The sequence below is a fragment of the Eleutherodactylus coqui genome, chromosome 3 (genome assembly GCF_035609145.1).
Source record: "Eleutherodactylus coqui strain aEleCoq1 chromosome 3, aEleCoq1.hap1, whole genome shotgun sequence".
Classification (NCBI taxonomy): Eukaryota; Metazoa; Chordata; class Amphibia; order Anura; family Eleutherodactylidae; genus Eleutherodactylus; species Eleutherodactylus coqui.
In genome coordinates this window covers 174,252,321-174,277,095 of record NC_089839.1, presented here as the reverse complement: position 1 = coordinate 174,277,095, position 24,775 = coordinate 174,252,321, and the positions used below count along the sequence as shown (strand labels likewise).

At 43.9% G+C, this 24,775-nt stretch overlaps 1 protein-coding gene across 1 annotated transcript in view; it reads left to right on the top strand.

Annotated features, from left to right (window-relative positions):
- Positions 1-2,454: 2,454 nt before the first annotated feature.
- Positions 2,455-24,775, top strand: part of IL17RD (interleukin 17 receptor D) — an 87,291-nt gene continuing 64,970 nt past the window's right edge. Inside the window, exon 1 of the mRNA XM_066596559.1 lies at positions 2,455-2,659. Coding sequence (XP_066452656.1) covers positions 2,537-2,659 — 123 coding nt within the window. The 5' untranslated portion in view covers positions 2,455-2,536. The remainder of the gene's footprint in view (positions 2,660-24,775) is intronic.

The following is a 24,775-nucleotide window of genomic DNA, read 5'->3' as shown; positions in this document are numbered from 1 at the left end:
ATGCCGTGCGGTTTACCATTGAAATAAATAGGAAACACTTGCGATCCTCAGGGCTGCGACATTTACATGCTGCAGGAATGTGCATTGCCCTCCCTTAGGTCTGACCGCTACCTGGCCAGGCAGTGGTCTCATGGCCCCTTCTACTGATCCGGTGGGGGCAGCACGGGTGCCGCAGGGGTCGCCATCCTCATCTAGGGGAGCGATTTCATGCGTAGTGCCGTACTTGAGCTCGTCTTGGGCAGACTACTGGTCGTAGACGGTTCATCGATGGGGCAGCTAGTCCAGCTTATCAGTGTGTACGTTCCCCTAGTGGCAGTGAGAGTTCAAAGCTTTTCCAGCTTCTGTGCACCCAGATTGCCACCACTAGGGCTGTAGTGTTGGGTGGAGATTTCAACTGTTCTATGGAACAGGACGGAAGGACCACAGCAAGAACCGGCCTAGATTCCTCATCTAAGCTGCTCCTAGAGATGGTGATGCAGGCTTCCCTGCAGGACACCACGGGCCCCGCTGGCGCGCTCTCTGCCAACTACAGTTTGAGCCGCCCCAACAGCTCTCAGCGATCCTGTATAGACTTTGTGTTGCTCTATGGTCCCCTGCTTCTTCTCTTACCACAGGGCCAGTAGGTTCCAGGCAGCCCTGGGTTCCAGGTTACTCCCTGGCCCAGGTCCTTGGAAGCTTAACCATACGTTGCTGCAAAGGGAGAAGGTGTTGCAGAAGCTGAGGAATGCCTACATAATCTGGAGCAATGACCAATGCCTCTTCAGCAACACAGGCGAATGGCGGGAATATGTTAAAGTCAAGTTTCGTTGCTTTTTTCAGACGAAGGGTTGTCAACAAGCAGAACAGTGTTCGGTAACCACGCTTGTCCAGACCTGCAAGGAATTCGGCAAAGCTTCAGGAGCCATGGTCAACCTCGGTAAGTCGGAGTCCATGCTATTCACGGAGTGGACCCAGACTACCCTTTTCCCTTTCACCATCCAGATGGACTTCATCAACATCCTAGGAGTCTGGTTTGGGCTCGAGGGAGCAGCCCTAAAGTCTTGGCAGGACTGTTTGGCAAAAGTGAACCAAAAGATTGGACTGTGAAGCCTCAGACAACTGACCCTGGAGGGAAAGACCCTTGTATTGTGCAACAGAATCCTACCTGTGCTCCAGTACATGGCACAAGCCTGGCCACCTCACGTTACCATACGTCCGGCAATCACTAGGACCATCTTTTGCTTTATCTGGGGCTCCAAAATGGACAGAGTAAAATGGACAATAATGTATAAGGAGCCCCGCAAGGCTGGGAAGGGAGTACCTGACATTCCTACTCTGCTGCGGATTTTCTTTGTTTGCGAATGCATCCGCAGGACTCTGAAAACAGCAGAACATGGCTCCGTGTCCGGCTTCTTTCTCCTGCCCCTCTGGAAGAGGCTGGGGTGGGACAACTCCTACCCCTACAACTGGGAACCCCCCTGGTACTTTCAGGACAATCTCAAGTTTGTAAGGGAACAGCAGCTGGAGGGACACAAGCCGGACCTGTGGAAACCGAAGACTGTTCACAAGCTCGTTAAAGCAAAGGATCCATTGGAGGCCATTCCAGGACTGCCCACAGCCACTGCTAAGATGGTGTGGAAAAATGTGGCTTCCGACAGACTGACCAACAAACATAAAGACATAGCATGGATGGCCATTCAGGGGGCTTCACTGTGAGAACCGTCATGCATGCCAGTGGGCTATGCAACAAAAGGAACTGCCGGAGGTGCCCATTTACTGAGGAAACACCTATGCACTCTTCTGGCAGTGTCCTTTTGCACATGTCCTCCTGGACACCCTGGAATACAAACTCAGAAACTCTGTTCCTAGGAGCAGCCTAATGCACCATTCGGTACTTTATGGATTTTTTGCTAGGACTCACACAGTGGAGGCCATCAAGGAAGCGTGGAGCCTCATGAAGTACTTCAAGGATGCATTATGGCTGGCAAGGAAACGACTTGTCATAAACTGGGAGAGGATGTCCATTCAGGACTGCTGCAGGCTGGTCTTCAGCCTGCTCAGAGCCTATTCATAATGGACTGCCTGGATAGGGAAGAAGAGGAGGACTGATCCCCCTCTCCCCCCTCTCTCCTTGGTGTTTCTGTCCTTCAATAAAGCTTCGGGCCTCCTGTTCTCCCCCACCCTGCCCCCATGTCCTACCCCCCTTCCTCCCAGCACTTGGCTGGTCTGCTTGTTGATGGTTGTATGCAGGAATGTAGATCTATTGTAATGGGGGCAGCGGTGCTTTGTGTGATGTACAGTGGGGGATCAGAGCCTTCCCTGTGGTCACACAAACACTACGTAGTCTGCATGTATGTATGAGTGGATATGTATTTGACCGAATGCGCCGCAGTATAATGTATGCTTCTGTTTTACGACTGACTGTAGTAGTCATGTTCAATCAAAAAAAAAAACCGAAGTGTAGTGCGGGTGTGTGCCAGCAGAGGGCGGAGCTAATCATAGCTCTAGAGCGCAGGCACACTAGGCAGCTCAGACAAGTTCTCCTAGGCTGCAGACCATGGCTCGGGGTCTGCGTCTCCTCATCTTTGCGGTATCTCTATACGTATTAATATATCCGGCCCCGGGTTGTGCGGCTACCGCCGGCCTCCGGAGAACACCTGCAGACTCGTGTGCACCTAAGGTCAGTGCTGCCCTGGCGGTGGGACACTTCAGGGAAACTTTGCTGAAAGTTTTGCCCGGACTTGTAAAGTTTTCTGTATAGGACTGGATGTGATCTCCTTGCAGCTGATGTGCATTGTCTATTGTAGGATCTGTATAGGTGCACTTGCACATAGAAAGTTTTATTGTTAAATGAGTGATATGTGATCTATTCAAATGTCATCTATAGCTAATTATGGTAATATATAACACAGCAATACAATGTTGCATACAAATTTTCACATGACATCGGAAGTCTGTAGATGCAAGATATATATATATATTGCAACTTCAGGAGTCACAATTTTGGGTGTATAGGGAATGTCTTATAATATGCAAAATAATGTCACCCCCATGGGTAAGGCTGCCTTCACCTCTGCACTGGAACCTCTGTTCGGAGGTTCTATCCCAGATCCGGCGTGAAATAGCGCTGCATGCAGCGCTTTTTCTACCGGTAAAATGCCAGGCAGTTGAGCTGAAACCGACTGGACCCCAGTATAGTCGATGGTGTCCATTCTGCACTGTTTGGCTCTGTTTATAAGACAGACCCGTTCGGCCAGGGAACTCCCCTTTCTTACTCTCCAAATGGAGCAGGAAAACGGAACCCTCACCACAGATGTGTTAGCAGCCCTATTTGCACTCCCAGAAAGTTGATCAGCAGAAATTGCATTTAACTGGTGTGTTTGATATTTACTTTTAGTTGTGCAACTTTTTGCGTTATTGTGTCACTGTCACCTTATAGCTTAACAGCTGTATAGTCAAAGTAAAAAAGAATGGCATACAGTGATGGATAACGGCGGAGAAACTAGTTATGATTGACGTATATGCCCTATACTGTACGTAGCGATGGAAGCGACTGAGGTCTGAGTTGCATGTGTTTTGATTCTGAGTTTTGCACCAGCACATTTTGACAGGTTTGGGGTGATGGAGAAAGTTATGTAATATACTGACTGGTGATTGTGGCTTACAAATATATCAGATCATGAATAGATGCAGAATATAGATTGTTTGCTAGGTTAAAGTATGACAAGTACGGTATATAGGTTCCTCCTACACAGCTGGGGAGCAGCTTTTAAAATGGACTTTGCTGAGACAGTATCAGACCCCCCCCCCCCCCCACACACACACACACTTTCCCCTCATAGAAATGAATGAAATATTACATGCAGCTAGTAATATGGCATCAAATACATATGCAACTGCAATAATGTTTATGGAGGTCAACTTGTAGGTTGGATGAATGACTGTCAAAGTTGCATCAAGGTGCTTTTGTAAGTAATATTTGTATAGTTTACCACCATAGGAATGGTATGACAACCATTGATGTTGCATGGGTCCTTAGTAGGGATGAGCGAGTATACTCGCTAAAGCACTACTCGTCCGAGTAATGTGCTTTAGACGAGTATCTCCCTACTCGTCCCTGAAGATTCGGGGACCGCTGCGGCTGCCAGGTGAGTCGCGACGGGAAGCAGGGGAGAGCGGGCGGGAGAGAGAGATCTCCCCTCCGTTCCTCCCCGCTCTCCCCCGCAGCTCCCCGCCCCGCACCGGCCCCCGAATCTTCCGGGACGAGCGGGGAGATACTTGTCTAAAGCACATTACTCGAATGAGTAGTGCCTTAGCGAGTATACTCGCTCATCCCTAGTCCTTAGTCCATATATCTCTATAGTTTGAAAAACAGTATATAGTAGCTCTGTGTATTGCGGCTTAGAAGCATATGCTCCTAGGTACAACATACTTGCGGTATGTGGTTTATAAGACAGCTTTGTACAGTATTGGTAGATGTGGTCTAATATACCGTGTTCTACAGTATTAATGGCCATTTCACCTGCTTCTCTTTCCCTCCTCCCCCCAACCCCCCTGCCCCCCTGCCCCCCTTTACCACACACACATTCCACCTTCCTTCTCCATCATACAAGAATTGTGCAAATATTTTAGGCAGGTGTGGGAAAAAATGCTGCAATGTAAGAATGCTTTCAAAAATAGGTGTGTGTTTTTTTTGGGCAATTAACAAAATGCAAAGTGAATATTAGAGAAATGTAAATCATTTCAATATTTGGTGTGACCACGCTTTGCCTTCAAAACAGCATCAATTCTTCTAAGTACACTTGCACACAGTTTTTGAAGGAGCCAAGCCAGCAGAGTGGTTGTTCCAAACATCTTGGAGAACTAAACACAGATCTTCTGTGGATGTAGACATTCTGAAATCCTGTAATTCCAGACTGACTGATGATGCTGATGCGATCAGGGCTCTGTAGAGGCCGTATCATCACTTCCAGGACTTCTTGTTCTTCTTTACACTGGAGATAGTTCTTAATGACATTGGCTGGATGTTTGGGGACATTGTCCCACTGCAGGATAAATTTGGCTCCAGTCAGATGTCTTCTATTTTTGGAAGCATTCTTACTTTAGTGTGTCTTCCACATCTGACTAAGGTCAGCTGCACATGATCAGGAACCGACCCTGTGCCCAGCCGGCATCCGTGTGTACCTGTCTTTGCGTCTTCTTTTCTGTACTGTGGATGGTCGAACATGTGTAGTACAGTTTTATTTTTTATTTTTAATCCCCGCTTTTCCCACGTCGTCACTAGGCTATGATGTGGGTACCTGCGACCTTTCCGCATGTCATTGCAGAATAGCCGTGGGTTGGATGTATTCCATTGGGTAGATGTCAACAGACCCTTAGCTCTTGGTAAGCTGCTACTGAGCTGAAGGTGGATCACCATGGAACTGTGGGGGAATATTTGGGTGCTATGTAGAGATGAGCGCGTATACTGGCTAAGGCACATTACTCGAGCGAGTAGTGCCTTAGCCGAGTATCTCCCCGCTCGTCTCTAAAGATTCGGGGGCCGGCGGGGGGTGGGGAGCGGCGGGGGAGAGCGGGGAGGAAGGGAGGGAGATGTCTCTCTGCCCCCGCTCCCCGCCGCAACTCACCTGTCATCGGCGCTGGCCCCCGAATCTTTAGAGACGAGCGGGGAGATACTCTGCTAAGACACTACTCGCTCGAGTAATGTGCCTTAGCGAGTATCCTCGCTCATCTCTAGTGCTGTGGCTATATCCCCACTGATAAACGTTTTAGTCACACTTATCGTGGTCCCCATAACTGTTTCTGAAAGTGATAAAGTATTTAATGTCACTTTCCTCCACCCATGACCTGGGCATGGAGTTTCAGTGGAAGGGGTGGGGGGGATTTAGCAGACTTTTTCCCAAGGGATAAGAATTTATATTATTCCTCCAAGTGTTCTAGAGAGGACTGGCACATATCTTGTAACCAGAGAGTGTGAAAAAGTCATTTGAAGAAGCCTTTTCATCACCCTCAGACTGTGCTGAACTAGTAGAAGATCCCTGACAGGCAGATAATGGGGTCAGCGAGAGTGTGTGGGGATGAATGGCGAGGGCAGATCACTCGTGTGGACAGGACTGCACTCGGACACGGAAGTGGATTGTCTCGGTTACATATTTTATTAGCTCTACTGCTTCCTAGGTGATGCCTCTGTTCCGTATCTTCTCAATGATGTAGTGTTTTGTAGGTTTATACAAAAATGTAGGCGCAGTCTTGATAATTCATTGTCCGGGCGAGTGTGTGAGAGGGCCACAGACGGACAACTATAGGAGCGCGCTATAATGGAGGCCTCTCTAAAGAGCATTTACAGGTCCAGTGATTTTTTTTTTTTCTTCTCCCTATTTTTACTTGCCATTAGATGAGAACTCCAGCAGTGTAATCTCTAGTAATCAATGGCAGGTGTGGAACAAACCTAATATATTGTTACTTTTTTCACATTTTAGTAGAAGTGAATAGGAACAGTCGAGCAACTGGCTTGCCTCCCATTTAGTTCTATTGTAAAAAATTACATTTCCACGACTGTCAAAAGTTTTGTTAAAGTAAGAGCTGGGCTCATTGAGCGTTTTACCGCTGTGCGAGCCGGCCTGTCGCTGCATATGGCAGCGATTTTTGAACTGCGCATGGCAGCGTATCTTGCGTGGAGTTTTCCTTGTTTCTTTTTTTGTTTCTCGTTCTGTCGCTTAGCAATGTTGCATAAAAACGCTGCACATAAGCAATGTGACCGCGTATGTAGAGCGTTTATTACATTCCCATTGAGAGCAATAGAGCTCTATCACGCATAATATGCAGTAGGATAGAACATGCTTCTTGATAAATGCATACCTTTTTAAGAAAATCAAACTTTTCTGCACTGTGTGGTAGTTCCCAGTGGGCGGACTGGATCATCTCTCCTGGCTGGACTATGTACCCCTAACACTGCTCCTATCTGGCACAGTGATATGGTAATGTAGCAGGGGAGCTCCTAGCCTTTCTACTGCCTGAGGCGAGATAGCGTCCCTTTCCACACCATGCGAAGCAGGAAAAGTTTTTTTTAGTTTTTTTTTCTTTTTTTTAAGGTATGCATGAATCATAAATTTAGGACCAAATACATTTTTAAAAGTACACTACCTTTGTTGCCTTTAATGTTTCCATCTATTTCATGCTCAGTTGTTAGCACTGTTGCCTTGCAGCACTGGCGTCTTGGGCTCGAATGCGACCAAACGCAATTTCTGCATTTAGTTTGTATGTCATTTGCGTGTCTACATAAGTTTCCTACTTTGGTCTTCTCCTACCATCCAAAAAGGTGGATTTATTATGGAATCTAGATGTTTGCCACTGTACCTACTAGAGCTCAATATGAGTGATGGGCGATCTCTGTACAGCGCTGCAGAATAAAAATGGATAAAGAGATCCTGTTGGTACAGACTGTTAATGGAACTGACATATTATAATGTTTTTGCTTAACAGCAGGTTTGACAGTTGTGCCATGTCCATGCATGCCTACCGAACATGCCAAAAGTGCTTTGAAGTTAATAATGTGTCTTAAGTTACTTCCGTGCCCCGCACGCACCTTCAATTTTCTTGTACGCTATCTGTGTGAAACTAAAGCCCTTTGAAGTGTTATAATTATGGATATAATACAGCTGTTCTCAGGTTGCTGTTATGCTTAGAAATAGCTTTTTTGCTTTTCTTCTTAGCAACATCTCATTCACAATAAACAGTCTCACTACCGGTGGATCGCCTTAGCATCTTCCGCTACCGGTGGATCGCTTTAGCATGTTCCACTACCGGTGGATATCCCTAGCATCTTCCGCTACCGGTGAATCGCCCTAGCATCTTCCGTTACCGGTGGATATCCCTAGCATCTTCCGCTACCGGTGGATCGCCCTAGCATCTTCCGCTACCGGTGGATCGCCCTAGCATCTTCCGTTACCGGTGGATCGCCCTAGCATCTTCCGTTACCGGTGGATCGCCCTAGCATCTTCCGTTACCGGTGGATCGCCCTAGCATCTTCCGTTACCGGTGGATCGCCCTAGCATCTTCCGTTACCGGTGGATCGCCCTAGCATCTTCCGTTACCGGTGGATCGCCCTAGCATCTTCCGTTACCGGTGGATCGCCCTAGCATCTTCCGTTACCGGGGGATCGCCCTAGCATCTTCCGTTACCGGGGGATCGCCCTAGCATCTTCCGTTACCGGTGGATCGCCCTAGCATCTTCCGTTACCGGTGGATCGCCCTAGCATCTTCCGTTACCGGTGGATCGCCCTAGCATCTTCCGTTACCGGTGGATCGCCCTAGCATCTTCCGTTACCGGTGGATCGCCCTAGCATCTTCCGTTACCGGTGGATCGCCCTAGCATCTTCCGCTAGACTTGCATAACTTGTTCCTTATTCTGTCTGTCCAACTTTGCATTATAAGGGCCTTTCTGTAAACTCTGAATAGTCTTAGAAGCCTATTAGATGACTGATGGCCTTCTAACACATTGTTTGCTCTGGGGTAGGGCTGCCTTTGAAGTATTGCCTATAGGAAGCGAAGCCACTGTTTGTTCTATTAAAATTCCTTTTCATTTCCTCCCCTTAAACCACAGGCCACTTCCCTCTGTCATTCAACACACTGCCGGGACACAGACTGATTGAAATGCACCGCGTCTCGGCTCCATAAGCAGCCGAATAAAAAAATATTCCTGTTGCATTATTTACAAATTCCTGCATAGAGCAATAATAGTGTATCTGCATTCAGTTTGATCACGGGGACAATAAAACTATAATTGACTAAAGGCATCTGAGGCCAGAGAACTTTCCAAACCCATAATAATAAAATCTAAACCTGATCAAAGTACTGAATATAAACCAGGTCCTAATCTGGCTAATTACATTTCTCGTGTTTGTGTATATCAGCTGGGCACTGCTGCGCTGGCGGCATAACGTGGGATTAAGCAGAATTTTCCCCTCTGCTGGCAGCTGTGCACATGTGGATTGATCTGGCCTTCAGCATTGACTTGAACTTGCATGGTTTTTGTCAAAAAGGGGAGATTTTTTTTTTCTCCTTATTTTACTGTGCCGGTATGTTGACATCTGGAAAGAGAGTTACGCTTTAGGATTTTGCAGATAAAGCAAAAATGAGAAAACAAGACCCCAGGATAAATGTGTAATGGTACAAACAGGACGAAGCTAGGTGCATTTCAACTTTTTGTAGAGCCGAATGGATCTAACACAATGGCTCTGAAACTAGAGCTGGATTTCTTAGGCCAACTTCACATTGTGCATGCAATATGCAGATAATAGGATTTATTGTTTTCATTGGGTTTGTTTACATTTCTGTATTTTATGCGCAAAAACAAAAAAATGGAACATGCTCTATATTTCTGCGTATTTGTGAATCAAAGGTCCACATAGAAGTCAATGGAGAGTGCGGAAATGTGCGTGCAATATGCAAGGAGATACGTTAAATGTTGCGTAATTATGCAGAAAAAGAACACATCTGGAACCCATTAGTCATTTTAATCGGTGCGTCTTTGTTCGCTGCGTGTAAATGACCTTGCTTTGTGGGAGCAAAAAGTACAGTAAAATATGGTGATGCGAACACAAAAAAGCATAGTTAATTCTACAAACGCAGCGCTCATGTGCACGCAAGTACCCATATGCTCGTGTGAAGTTGACCTTGGGGCAGCTTTATACCGGACAACTATTGTCCGAATACCCCCTTGAAATGGTCACTAAGGCCCCCTGTCCTTGGCAGTTTATTCATAGTGTTGCTATGGAAAGCGCCGGCACCTGTCCACGAGCGGAGAATCATTGCGATTCTCCGCTCGCGGTGAGCAGTTCGCAGCATGCTGCGAATTACCCCGATTCTCCGTGGTCAGCCTATCTATTAGATAGGGCTGACTGGCGGAGATTCGGCAGCGGCTCCTGCTTCCGGGCGGCGTCTTCCGCGGCAAAGCTTCGCCGCGGGATACCGCATCGCCCGTGGACAGCCGGCCTAAAGTGTCTGAACAACTGTTTGTATGCTTTTATACAGAGCGCTTGTTTATTTGTTCACTTTTGGGATTGCCGAACAAGTCATTTGGACCCCCTCCACAATGTATGCTAATGGGTTGCCAAGTCCACTGAACCTATATGAATGGTCTTTGAGTGAACACTAGCTGAATGTCTTCGAAGGCCAAAGCCAAACAGCGTAGCAGCAAGTGTTCTTTCACAGACCAATGGGGACTGTTTAGTTGAGGATCACTCACACGTATTTGTGTTTTCGGAAACCAATGCGTATTAAAGTGTTGTCTGAGTATATAAAGAAAATTCTAACTGCCTGGACATGTGATGTAACAAAAAGCAATACTTGCCTTCTTTTGGTGCACAAGAAAATCCTGCTGTTGCCACATACCGGAAGCCAGGTGACTGCTGCAGCCAGTCAGAGGTAATGGCACATTCCGAGCTTCTGGCATCATGATGCCCAGGCTATGAGTGCTGATGCCAGGAACACAGGCAGTGAAGCTGCAGCATTTAATCGGCTGCAGTGGTCACCTGACCTCCAGTGTGTTTTCTTGAAAAGCTTACTGGCTAGCTGTAGAAAGACAATTAACTGTTTACACCAGACGACAATTAACCAGCGACTATTTTTTGGTGAGCTGAAATGAAGCGACTAGTGAAAAAATTCTTGCTTGTCACCTGATTAGTCGCTGTCTTTACACGGAAAAACTGTTGCTTACATTCTATCAAGCTACTATTCAGACAACAGTTGACTTGTCTAACGACACCCTTACTGGCAACCAAACAGCAGCAAATGGGAAACAATGCTGATTGATGTAGGTAAGGTAACCCATCCATGTACATGAGCTATGTTGTTCCTATGGACATAAATCAAATGGCAGATAAATTGCTTTGGACTGAATGGTTGGTATGGACTGTATTTATAGGTTGCTTATACATTAAAAAGTTATGAACAATTGAGAGCATGCTCCAGGCCTACTATTCATGGCAGATATGCAGGTCCACATAGAAGGAAGTTGGGGGGAAAAAGTTTTCCCAACTTCATGTAAGAGAATCCTATTACATTCTTGGTACATAGTTCTTATTCTACGACCCAAGTTACCATCATATTTAGGAGCCCAAATGACACGAGGTAAATTGATTCCCTGGAACCCCCTAATATTGTTGGATCACTCTAAATGAAGCAACTCCAATAATGCATTTATTATGAAATTACTGGTACATGTACTTTTAAGAATAGTAACGGTCATAGAAGTCCTTTGAAGAATTTCATGTCTGAGGTCAACAGATAAAATAAAGGACAGACTTAAGTGTACTTCACATGCCAACTACAAGCAAGCAGTATATTTATCAGCCTAACCAAAGATCAAAACTCTCACAAGTATTAGCCGGCCATTAGGTTGTAATACTGCCAATTAATGACTCTACTTGTGTTCTAGGCTAATGTGACAATTGCCCTCTTATATCAAAGGCAATTGTTCAGTGTCTCTTAACGTTGCTACTTAACTATAGAAGAGGTTGTAACTGTTCTGTACTGCTGTTACTCTCTCAAGCCAATCATCTCTTACTATACTTTTTGTAGTAAGGAGCCTATAAATGCCTCACTAAATTTTAATGTGCAAAGTTGAAAAACTTTCCTTGCTGCTGAGCAAATTTTGTTTTACAAAATCATATTCGCTTTCACATAAGTCAATGGAGGTTCAAATGGTGGAAAACTGATCCATATTCTTGATTTCAGGGTCTTTAATATAGCAAATACAGCTTCGTAATAGAAAACGTGCTGAATGACAACTAGAAAGTTTTCAGAGATATTCTCATTTTTAGGCCGCTTCACACAGGCCATAAATACTGTGGAATTAAAATCCATGCAGTTCATGCCATGTAGAGGAGGTTTCAAAAATTTCCTTCACATGTACAGGACAGAAAATTTCCGCACCAGATCTGCAGAGTCTTTGAAAAAAGCTGTAGATTGTAAACCTGCAGCACAGCAACCCTATTTATGCTGTGGATTTCAACCCTTGAAATACAAGGGTTAAAATCCACAGCAGATTTGGAATAGAATCATAGAATGGTAGAGTTGGAAGGGACCTCCAGGGTCATCGGGTCCACACTCCTGCTCAATGCAGGATGCACTAAATCTAAATTTCTAATATCTAATTTGTGTCTCCTCCCTTTCGGTTTCATCCCATTGTTTCTAGTCTTTCCTTGTACAAATAAGAATAGGGCTGATCCCTCTGCACTGTGACAGCCCTTCAGATATTTGTAGACAGCTATTAAGTTTCCTCTCAGCCTTCTTTTTTGCTAACTAAACATTCCCAGATCCTTTAACCGTTTCTCATAGGACATGATTTGCAAACTGCTCACCATCTTGGTAACTCTTCTCCGAACTTGCTCCAATTTGTCTATGTCTTTTTTAAAGTGGCGTGCCCAGAACTGGACACAGAATTCCAGATGAGGTCTGACTAAGGAAGAGTAAAGGAAGATAATGACCTCACGTGATCTAGACTTTATTCTTCTCTTAATGTATCCCAGAATTGTTTGCCCTTTTGGCTGCTGCATCACATTGTTGACTCATGTTCAGTCTGTGATCTATTAGTATACCCAAGTCTTTTTCACATGTGTTGCTTAGCCCAGTTCCTCCCATTCTGTATGTGTTTTTTTTCATTGTTCTTGGCCAGATGTAGGACTTTGCATTTCTCCTTGTTAAATACCATTCTGGTAGTCGCCACCCACTGTTCAAGCTTTTCTAGATCTTTTTGAATACTCTCTCTCTCTTCCCTAGTGTTAGCTATCCCTCCTAGCTTTGTCGTCTGCAAATTTCATCAGTTTCCACTCAATTTCCTCCTCCAAATCATTTATAAAAATGTTGAACAACACTGGGCCTAGGACAGAACCTTGTTGTACCCCACTTGATACATTCTTCCACTTGGATGTGCAGCAGTTTATTACCTTTGCTTTGAGTATGATCACTCAGCCAGTTGTGAATCCACCTAACAATTGCCTTGTCAATCCTATATTTGGTCACTTTTTTAAATAAGTATGGTATGAGATACTTTGTCAAATGCTTTACGAAAATCAAGATATACTATATCCACCGCATTTCCCTGATCAACCCAGTCGGTGATTCTGTCATAGAAGAAAATTAGATTCGTCTGGCATGACTTGTTTGTTACAAACCCATGCTGGCTCTGGGTAATTACTCCATTTTCATCCAAGTACTTGCATACATGCTGTTTAATAATTTGTTCAAAGATCTTTCCCGGTATAGAAGTCAGGCTCACAGGCCTGTAGTTTCCTGGATCCACCTTCTTCCCTTTTTTGAAGATAGTTACAACATTTGCCCTTTTCCAATCTTCCGGGACTTCTCCTGTTCTCCAGGAATTTTCAAAGAATACGGCAAGTGGTTCAGCAATTGCCTCCGCTGCTTCCTTTGGTATCCTAGGATGTAATTCATATGGACCTTGGGACTTGATTTCATTTAAGTTATCTAAGTGTTCCCTCACCATCTCTCTGCTTATAGATAGCCTGCATTCTTTTATTCTCCCAAATAGCACAGGGAGGATCAGTTGATGTTATCTGAGAGAAAACAGATACAAAATAGGAATTTAAAAGTTCGGCCTTCTCAACACCATTCTTAACCAATTCACCATTTTCATCTTGTAAGCATCCAATAGCATCTTTGACTTCTTTTTTGCTTTTGACATACCCCCAAAATCCTTTTTTATTGCTTTTGGCCTCTGTTGCAAGCCTCAATTCATTATTAGCTTTAGCTTTTCTGACACTTGCCCTACAGTCTCTGCAGACCGCATTATGTTCTTCTTTAGATAATCCCCCCTCTTTCCATCTGATAAACATATTTTTCTTTGTTTTTTAACGTGTGCAAGTTCTGCGTTCATCCACCCTGGTCTCTTTAAATGCTTTCCATTCTTCCTTCTTTTAGGGATTGTTAACGATTGTGCTTTGAGAATCTCATTTCGTAATAATTCCCAACCTTCTTGGAGATTTCTGTCCTTAAGAACATCCAGCCATTGGATTCTTCGTATCCTCTTTCTGAGTTCATTAAAACCTGCCTTTCCGAAATCCAACCTTGTGGTCTGAGTTTTCTCAGGTCTTCCTCCCCTTTTTATCCAAAAGATTTGCAACAATGTAATTTGCAAAATGCGCGTGATTTAGGTGCTGCCACAGAAGGCTAATAGCCACTTCAGCTCCTGTTGATTTCAATGGGAGTCAAGCCAGCTAGGGCACTTCCTCTCCTGTCACCTATGATGTGTCTCTGGCCTGCTGTAGTTTTTGCCCGGAAAACCCCTTTAAGGTAAATTTACAAGAATAGAAAAACATGGTTGCTTTCTTTTAGAAACCGCACCACACCTGTCCATGGGTTGCATCTGGTATTGCAGGTCTACATACAACCTGTAGACTGGTGCCCCATGGGTTCTGGAAAAAAAGTAGCCATGTCTTTCTAATTACATACAACCCTTTGTATTTGTAAAGTGTGAACCAGGCCTAGAAGAAGTAATTGTAGCAGTGCATTGGCACACATTTCAGTGAATCATATATGTGGCATGTGTCCATTTATAAATGATGGTGCAACTACTGAGTAAAACTTCATTTTTTTTAACTTCCTTCCATGTGAGACAGGGACAGACCTGTAATTTCACTTTAGCTGTTGGGGCGGCCTAATTGATATTCCATATTGTCTTTCTCCATAGGAATGACAATTTATGTCGTACTTTTTAAGAGGTTTCCACTTTTCCATAGACTCATAAATTCTAAATTCCTCCCCAGCTCAACTTGCCTCTGCGGTGTCCCTAGAAGATTGTTTGTGTTGACTGGTAAAGCAATAAAGTTTTGCTACCATCAATAATTCAAAATTCCTACATTTATTCTCATGTGTTTTATTTTTGCCTCTTCCCTGCTGTATGTTCAGATGACTTCTGAAAACTGAAGACTTCATCCTTCGACTTTGTAATCGGCACAATGTTATCTTAGAAGAAGTCGGCCATGTTCATTTTTCATCAGATGAAAGCTCTTCAATTTGTGAACAATCTTTCCCTAAGTGTTCGACTGGACTTTATTATAGTGGCTCAAATGTATAAAATAAAGAAAAGCCAAGTACTCACCGGCTCCAGCAGCACTCCATGCCCACCTTTTGGAACCCAGAAGAAGCAGGCTGATGGTCAAGTACCATTCATTGTGCACTTGGCCACTTGACCAACCACAGGCTTCAGTGGCAATGGAAGAATCTCTATTGAAGCCCGTGATTGGATGAGTGAGTGGTCACATGTACAATGAACGGCACGTGAATGTCCACCGGCTTCTTCTGGGTGCTGAGTGGCAGGCATGATGAGGAGCCACAGGAAATAGGACATGCCATATCAACCCTCCACCGCGCTTTCCAAACACAAACATGTACAAAATGCATGTATGAATAATGCCAATGCAAATCAGTGGTGTATGCTCTCCCCCAAAAAGTCGGACCGTAATATGGACAGAAAATACGCCGTGTGAATAGACCCTAATTTTACAGATATCTGAGTGACTACATTTTTTTAAAATCACTCATTACATGCATGAAAAATATGTACATAATACGTGGTCCGCATACGCCTTTGAATAGGCCCTACAGGAGAGATACAAGGGTAGGCACTAATGATACAATGTGCCACTCTTGTCCTTTTGGTTGTGTCTGGTATTACAGCTCATCCCCATTCAAGTGCATGGAGCTGAGTTGCAATACCAGGCACAACCCGAAGATCAGAGTGGTGCTATTTCTGAGATTTAAAATAAAACAAAACTTTTTCTTTCTCTTGTGTCTTGGACAACCCCTGTTTTAATGTGTGCACTCTCCCCCATGGATGTCTCAAGGCTGAGTGCCATGGCCCTAGTGTTTTCTCTAGTTTATCCTGCTGGTTCTCATTCTCCACGTTTCTTACTTCTAGTCAGACCATTGCAATGTTGGAAGAATAATCTAATTAATCTATGTTTTCCTAAAGCCAGATTTCCTTCTCCAGTAGTTTGGTCCCACCACAGATTACAATTAGTAGTTATTCCTAACCCTGTGGAAGAGGTTAGAGGCCGACCTGCCCTTTGCCCTTGCACCATTCAGTCGCCTCATGTTAACGCCTTGTGTTTTAGGAGTTCCCCCTCATTATTTCTTACATTTACTATGTTATTTGGATGCATGCACCTCCAGGTTTTTCTTTTGTTTGTTAATGTTAGCGTGATACGGACATGGCTTAATTAAACCTGGAGTATTTAAAGGGGCACATAATGCGAAACAGCTGCCCCTTCAAGCAGATCAGTTAGAAAATCAGGAAGCAGATCTGCACCAGGAACAAGCTCATTTCAACCCAGTTCAAGCATGTGTTTGTCTGTGGAACTGGTAATTTACTAGGCTACAATTAACCTCTTCACCCTTGCAAAGTAAGGCCTGTGGCACTATGTATGCATGGCCTCTGATTACAGAATAGGTGAAACCGCTGACTGGGATAAAAGGTTTATACCGCAAATGTTGCTGGATGCGGAGGCATGCAAATTGGTTACATTTGTTGCACGCAAAAAACTATATACAAATTTGCTAAATTGATGCTCCTGTTCTCCGGCCCGTAAAAGGAGATGTAAACTTATATTAAAAAATTTCTCTTATATTGCTAATGGGCTTCATTAAAGGGGTTGTCCCGCGTCGAAACGGGTTTTTTTTTTTCAATAGCCCCCCCGTTCGGCGCGAGACAAACCCGATGCAGGCATTAAAAAAACAAACCGTCCAGTACTTACCCGAATCCCCGCGCTCCGGCGACTTCTGACTTACCTTGTGAAGATGGCCGCCGGGATCTTCACCCTCGGTGGACTGCAGGTCTTCTGTGCGGTTCATTGCCGATTCCAGCCTCCTGATTGGCTGGAATCGGCACACGTGACGGGGCGGAGCTACGAGGAGCCGCTCTCCGGCACGAGCGGCCCCATTCAGAAGGGAGAAGACCGGACTGCGCAAGCGCGTCTAATCGGGCGATTAGACGCTGAAGATTAGACAGCACCATGGAGACGGGGACGCTAGCAACGGAACAGGTAAGTGAATAACTTCTGTATGGCTCATAATTAATGCACAATGTACATTACAAAGTGCATTAATATGGCCATACAGAAGTGTATACCCCCACTTTGTTTCGCGGGACAACCCCTTTAACTTTTTATTTTTTTATTTATTTGTTTTTTGTGACAAGGTACACACGAAAGGAATAATAGTGATTTTCAATTTCAGCGCAAGAAGGGTATCGGCAATTCCATTGACTCCCTCTCGTACTCTTACCAGTTTGGGTGATATAGACACTATACATTGGCCACTTTATTAGTGCCTTTGACTTTATTAGTGCCTTTGACCTGTGTAGCATCAAATCAAGTGAGACAGTTTTCCGTGGATCAGTTTCAGTATAAATCCACATCACAATGGGAAATCTATTAATATGAAGACTTTTTTTGAACAAACCATGGTCATTGGTGCTAGAGTTGTCATGCCCAATATTTGTTCCCCTGCCAACCTTGAAGAATCGTCCCATGCTGCCAGTAATAGTGCTGATTCTTTGGTTAGAACTATAACACGACTGACATAACTGTGTGGAAATGCCGTCATCTTCCTCCCTGGGCCTTTGTGTCTGCAGTGTTTCAGACTGTTTAGATGTCAGCTGCACAGCTGTAGTGAGCTGTTTGTGAAATCTGAATACACCCTGGGGTTCTATAGTCCTGGCCGCCAGTGCTTGCAAGGTAGGCTGCCGTCCCATCCAGTGCACGTACAGATCCGAGACTTTGATTCCAAAAACTTGTCTCATCTCTTCCTTCTGCTGTACGGCTCTCCTGAGGGTTTTAGTAGGGCAGACGCAATCGGTTTGCTGAACTTGTTTCCAAGTCTTGTGTAAGGCTGTTAGAAAGTTTGAGTTTAACTTAATAAAATGCTGGAGTGTCCGAAAATGTGCTGCTGTATATTCAATATCCAGTTTACAGTTGAAGGAACCCCATACCATCCATGGGATTAAAATGCCAGATAGCAAAAGTACATACTGGTAGCTAATGGGAAGTTTGTAGAATTTTTAAAGAGTACCTAAACGGTCAGTCTGCAGTGCTCTTGCTGCATCTGCAGTTTTCAGCTCTCCCCCGCAGCTGAAGACTTCCCCATATAGTGCTATATGGGGCAATCTTCATCCTCAGGATAGGTCATCAGTAGATAAAAATCCCAGACAACCCCTTTAAATTGTCTTGAGCATTCACAATCATGCAGAGGCTGTTGCAAAGTGTATAAGCACACAAATGTAACTGACCTTAAAGGAACGCTGAGGCAGAAACTATATATTGTGTTATTTCTAGTGCAGTGATTAAAGGGACGTTGTGTGACACAGGGGTACTATTTAATACGCCCTTACAGTCCTGTGGACAAAATGTGTCCCCGATACTGGAGGAGGGAGTAATATTGGCTTATTCCCTCTATAGCCATTTCTGCTGCCATTTTCCCTCTGTCCCTTTGCAGTCTTCCATGATGGCCATATTGCGCATCTCATGCGGCTTTCAGATTGCAGCAATGGCCAATCGGGAGAGTGTGCAGTTTTTGAGATTACTGATGTACTACCAATGCACCAAGTAGTCAGAAACATTGCTTCAATCTGGAAGGTCACAGAAGGACTCCGTAAACCAGGGAAAATGCAGCAGAACAGCCATAGAGGATAGAAGAGGGCACCAGCTAATATTGCTATCTCCGCAGCCCTGGTCCCAGGACAAACTGATTTTTTTTATTTTGTAGAGGGTACTGGAAGTACTCAATGTCTTTTCAACGGTAGAGAACATAAGCTGTAAGAGCCATGGCTATAGTTTGTTTGATTCATAATTTAAACCCTTGCACAGATGGGCCTATCAATGTAAGGCCGGGGTCACACTGGAGTTTTTCGATTGATCCAGTTTTGTTAAAAACAAAATTCAGAAAACTAAAGTGAAAAGAAAAGCATCTAAAAAGCTTTCCGCTTGCATACATTTTTTAGCATTTAAAATGTAGGGGTTGTTCTTCAATGAATATAGCTTATTGTTCAGCACTGTTGCCTTGCAATGCTGAGGTCCTGGGTTCAAATCTCAAGGGCAACATCAACTTCTAAAAACTCTATGCAGCCATTACCCTTGGTCAAACGTGAACCTACAACACGAACACTGAGGCAGAACCAATATATTGGGTCTGCTAATATTCATGTAACAATAATGTTCTTTCATTGGCAGAGAAATAGAAGAGCAAGAAGAATAAACATAAAAAGCCATTACAGACCTCACCCTTTGGCCACCTCACCCTCGTGCGAGATTTGTGCTTTGTCAAATGCACAACTATGAACACCATTATTGAGCGATGTTTTCCTGCATGGCGGTGCGTTAAAAAGTCATGGCATGCTCAATCTCTTTGCATTCTTGGAATACATCGCCCAATGGGACCTGGAATCTCTCGAATGGCTTACATGCCATGCGAGTGCAATGGGAAATCTTTCCGATCCTCTATCGCACCTGAAACTCGCACAAGAGGATCAAAATTTCACACATGCGATGTGGTTTTGCCTGAAAAATGCCTCACATCTGCAGGTAAATTGTGAGTTCACGACCCGATATTGTGCTTGCCCATGTGTAGGTAGCCTCGGTCAGATTTGAACTCCAGCACTTCAAGGTAGCAGTGCCAAGGACTGCAAAACTGGAGATGAAAAGGAGATTGTCTTCAAGTTTCATCAACCTGCTATTGAGTACAATGCCTTAAGGAAAAAAAAAGCATGTATTCGATTACCGAAACTCGAAATAAAAGCGCAGCAGTCTGCGCTTTTGATCCAGTGAAGAAGAAAAAAAATGAAATGAGATGCAAAATGCAGAAACTGATTTAAACTGAAGATTTTCTACTTCAATGTATTTCTATGGGCCTGAAAACGGAAACGTTTGCTTTCTGTTCTGCTGTTCCCATGACAGATCAGCAAAACGCTAGTGTGAAAAGAACCTAGAGCATGACAGTACCATAAATGTATCAAAGCTGTAGTTTTATGAATCCCAATGTAACAGTTGGATCTTTCATGACTCTTGCCAAGTTAAGTTTTGCAACAATGTCCTATAAAGTATGGCATTTCATAATGCAGGAATGAAATAATCACACACAAAGTGTGCTTTATGTATGATAAATAATAATTGCATTGAGTATTTTTTGTTTTTGTACCAAGACTTTGCACTATGTGTCCTTCTGGCATCAGTTTGAAAGTGAGACCTGTGGGTTTTTGAGTTGGCAGAGGCTGGGACAGGCGCATGCATAAAACATGTCAACTATCTTTATTCAGAACACCAGCCAAAGCTACAAACTGATTGAATGGCGTCCAAATAGCAAGATTTAATTGTTCATTGTACAATAGAGGAAGGTGGCAAGCCTGGTATGATTTAAAGCACATCTGTCGTTTCAGGTGACTTTTCAGAATAAGCTGTTGTGTCTGTACATAAGAGGTAGCACTATTTCTGACTGTTAATGACTTGTGTGTGTGTGTATATATAAAATGTTTCCATCAATTTATCCTTCTGCAGACCCCACTTCTAATTCTTAGTTTCCCCAGAACTAGTCAACTAGTTGCTCACCCTCAGAAGCATCAGGCACATGGAGGACAATATACAGCCGTACTGAGCAGTGTAGCTGTGAATCCAGCACTTGGATGAGCCAGAGAACGTATGGACCCGGCAACGCATGTGTCTGTGTGTGTCCATTCGTATACTGTTTTGAGTCCCATCCAGTCTTCCCTTCTGGGGATTCTGACAGATGCCAAAAACGGCATGTGGACCGCAGCTTGAAAGGCTCCAGAAATGGCTCCTTAGTTGACTATGATATTTTATCATTTGCAGCTAAAATGCCGGAAATGAACAGAAACCTGCTGAAACGGAGACCAAAGCTTGCAGCTTTGATCTCCGTTTTTGTAATGATAGACTATGGAACTCTCCGGGGTTCTGTCAGAATGCTGCTTTTGGCATTTCAGACTGCATCCCTGGATGGGAAAGCAGGACATGTCTTCGAATGGTATGTGAATATAGGCTTGTATTCACTTGTACTATTGACTTATGCAAAGTTTGTTCAAAGTTCAGCACCCATTTTACTTGGCATCTACATTGGTAAACTGGTATGAAATGGGTCACATTTCATACCAGTGAAAGGGCCTGTGTTATCTGTCGGTGCCCATTCTGGCAATTTACTTTCTTGACACTGAGAAATGCTCAGCAAGTAACTGAGTATTGTGAAGGCCTGGTATGTCAATACTTTTCTTGGCCCTTTGCTCGAGTGATCGAATTGAAATGCAGTCTTGCAGTCACTGGTTCCTCCTGACTTTGTGTTGTGAGAAAATCCCTGGTTGGCTGGCTTTGAATTAAAGCAAATTCTCTCCTAGGCTTGGATCCTGCGGCTTCAAAAGAGGCTATTCCTCATATAAACCTTGTTAAGTTAAGGGGGAGTTTACAAAGCGGTATGGATTTGTGGGATTTCTGTGACTTTCCTAGCAATGGTCTCGGCACAATGAGACTCACCACACCTCCTGTATCAGAGGTTCCCAAGCGACCCTGCGTGAAGTCATTACTGTCACCTAGTGCTGTCCATTCTCTCCCTTTTTCAATACAAACTTGTTGGATACTATGGGAATCTGAGCCGACAATTATTTGTACCTGTGTCCGGACAATGGAGTCACACAGAGACCTGGCCAGTGATTGTCACTCCACAGCTGCCCCCTTCGCCCTCTGTCTTTAGGAAGGATTGTAATTCTCCCCCCCCCCCCCCCTTCCTCCCCGGAGTACAATGATTGACATCACTGAGTGTTTTGAATCCCTCTTCTTTTCATCGACTTCATTTATGCTACTTGTCTGCGGAGACTTTGTTTGGGCCCAATTGGTATACCTCCATAGTTTTTTAAACTGGTGCTTGTGTCTGTAAAAAGCTTAATAAAGAGAAAATTGGGGAAGGGAAATGGAAAATTAAAAATGCTGCAGAATAAGTTGGCACTATAGTGGGGCTCCTTTGACACTCATGACATTGGATACTCTCTATGGCATACTTTCTACTAACATCTGATATATTTCAGCTGATATATGGCTCGATTTATCTTACAAATGTCTGAGTTCTCGTCACTTACTGTATATGCTGACCCGAGGTTCCAGTGCTTCCCAAAGATGTTCAATAGGTTTCTGTGCAGCCAGTCCAATTGTGAGACATCTATATCCTCAAACGTATAACAGCGTTGGCTTTGTGACAAGGTGAGTTGTCTTGTTGGAAGTATGGCTGACCATTCCCAGAGTATTGCCATGTTGTTGGCAGCATATTATTGTCTAGCATGTCAAGGTACCCCTCTGTGTTCATGATTCTTGCCACTATGGCGAACAGACCGAGACCATGCCACGTAAAACATACCCAGACCATAATAGAACCTCTACCGTAGTTAACTGTTGGCACAACACGCACAGGATAAAGGTGTTCCCCAGCATCCTCCACACCCAGGTACGTCCATCTGATATGTAGATGGAGTTGCATGATTTGACAGTCATGCTACTATTGCTCCACTGTCCAATGACAAAACTCCTTGCACCACTGTAGACGAGCAAATGCATTTTCTTTCAGAGTAATCGCCAGAAGTTTGCAAGATGAATGGAGGGAAATGCCAGCTGAAGTATATCACATTAGTAGAAAGTATACCACGGAGAGTATCCAAATTTCAGAGAGCACTGCATGGGCTTTTTAAGTCTCTTCACATCCACTAGGCAGTCGCCACAAGGAGGCGCTATATGTGACTGAATGACCATTAGTGTGATCATTCAGGCAATACAGTTTCATTGTCAGCAGCACATCCTGTTTACACGTGGCAATGTTCTGCCATGAATCGGTGATTTAAATGCCCACATTTAAAAAAAAAAATTGGTTCAAATGACAATTGACAAGCAGTTTATATGGGCCAATTGTCTGGAACGAACATTCATACAAATGTTCATCCGCTCAATAATCAGTCGTTGGGCCCAGTTTATACAGGTGTCATGATTTCCATTATTCTTGGCAGCTATGGGTGATCCTTTTGTGCAACAGATCCGGATGGATCTCATTGGCATATAATGGAAAACTTGCTTAGCAGTATCAGGATTTTGGTGCCCCTTTTAAAGGGCTTTTTCTTTCTAGAAGTGGTTAGCAGTGTTGCCTTGCAGCGCTGGGGTCTTGTGTTCAAATCCAACCAAGGACAACATCTGAATGAAGATTATATGATCTCCCCATGTTTATGAGTTTTTCTCCAGGTACTCTGGTTTCCTCCCAAGCTCCACAAACCTACAGATAGGTTCTGTGCCCATTGGGGCTCACAATCTATATTCAAGTGACGTAATATGCATCCCCTACATAAATAAATAAAGGTGATTTCTTTGTTATTTTCTTTTGGCATATATGTGGTTAGTAAATGTCTATGGTTTGGACCTAGCCTTACTTACACACGAGGCAGTGATCCTATAATCTTGTCTTCAGCATTAGCTCAGGCTACAAAGTAAGTCTCCGGTATAAGAAAATCCTTGTAGACGTATGCATATGCTTCTGTCTAATGGCAGGATATGTTTATATTGTAACTGTACTAGACTGCTGCATAAGCTTTTAATGCCAAACTATGATTTTATGTCTTTACTTCCAAACTATTACAACACAGAAAAGTTAATGGAAATCTTTTTTTATTCTGCAGATAAAGGTCTTTGTTAATAGTAAGGCGCAGGTCATACTTTCCCAAATATGTTTTGTGTTATATGATCATTACAGTAACGTTACGTAGAAACTTATTTTTTATGCTCCGCACAGTGGCCACATCTGGTGGAAAGAAATAAAAATACAGACATTGAAGTTGCAGGCGGAGCTGTAACTTTTCAGAAATGGCACAAAGTTTAAATAAGAGAGATGTGAAGTCAGCGTGCCGCGTCTCTGCCTTTAGTCTGACTTGAAGGGTAATAGATCTCAATAAATGGTTTATAAACATTGCTATGCCATGTCTTCCTCTAGGAAGCTTTTACCTACCATGTTCATTGATGGACAATAATAAACACTGAGCCTCATGCATGGACCATAAGAGGAGATCTTGCTCTCAATAACAAATCGGAGTCCGGCTGTCTTTTTCATATACGAAGTGAAGAGTTTCTGAACTAAATGCAGAAGACATATTTACCATTTAAGGGCTTCAAAGTAGCAGGAAGTGTGACTCGCTCAAGGCTCATTCGTACCTACATTAGGGATCCGCTAAGACTTTGGCACTGCTCTGTTTTTGGAGCGGAGAAGCAGAATTTAGGCTATGCTCATAGTTGCGTTCGGAGCCCCAATTTGGAGGTTCTGTTGCATCAAACCCTAGATGAGAGATTCCTGCATGCAGGACTTCTTCGTCTGGTAAAATGCAAAACAGCACCCAAATGGACTCCATTATAGTCAGTAAGGTCCATTCGGCTCCATCACAAATGGAGTCATTTTGGCTGCTTCGCTATGGCATCCGCTAATGCAGATGTGAACATAGCCTTAGACCAGGCTCACACAGCCCTAAGCGGAAAAAGCTGTGGGAGTCACGCAGCGTATTATGCTCTGGAGTTGACGGTAACCCTGTGTACCGCTGCATATGGCGGTAAAATTGTACTGCGCAAATCTCGCACATGCTATTATGCGCAGTACACCTGTTTTTGTTCTTATTTTTTTCCCTACAATGGCACGCTGCCCATACACAATGATCTTGAATGAATAAACGATTGTTTGGACGGCCATTGCACTGTGTAAAAGTGCCT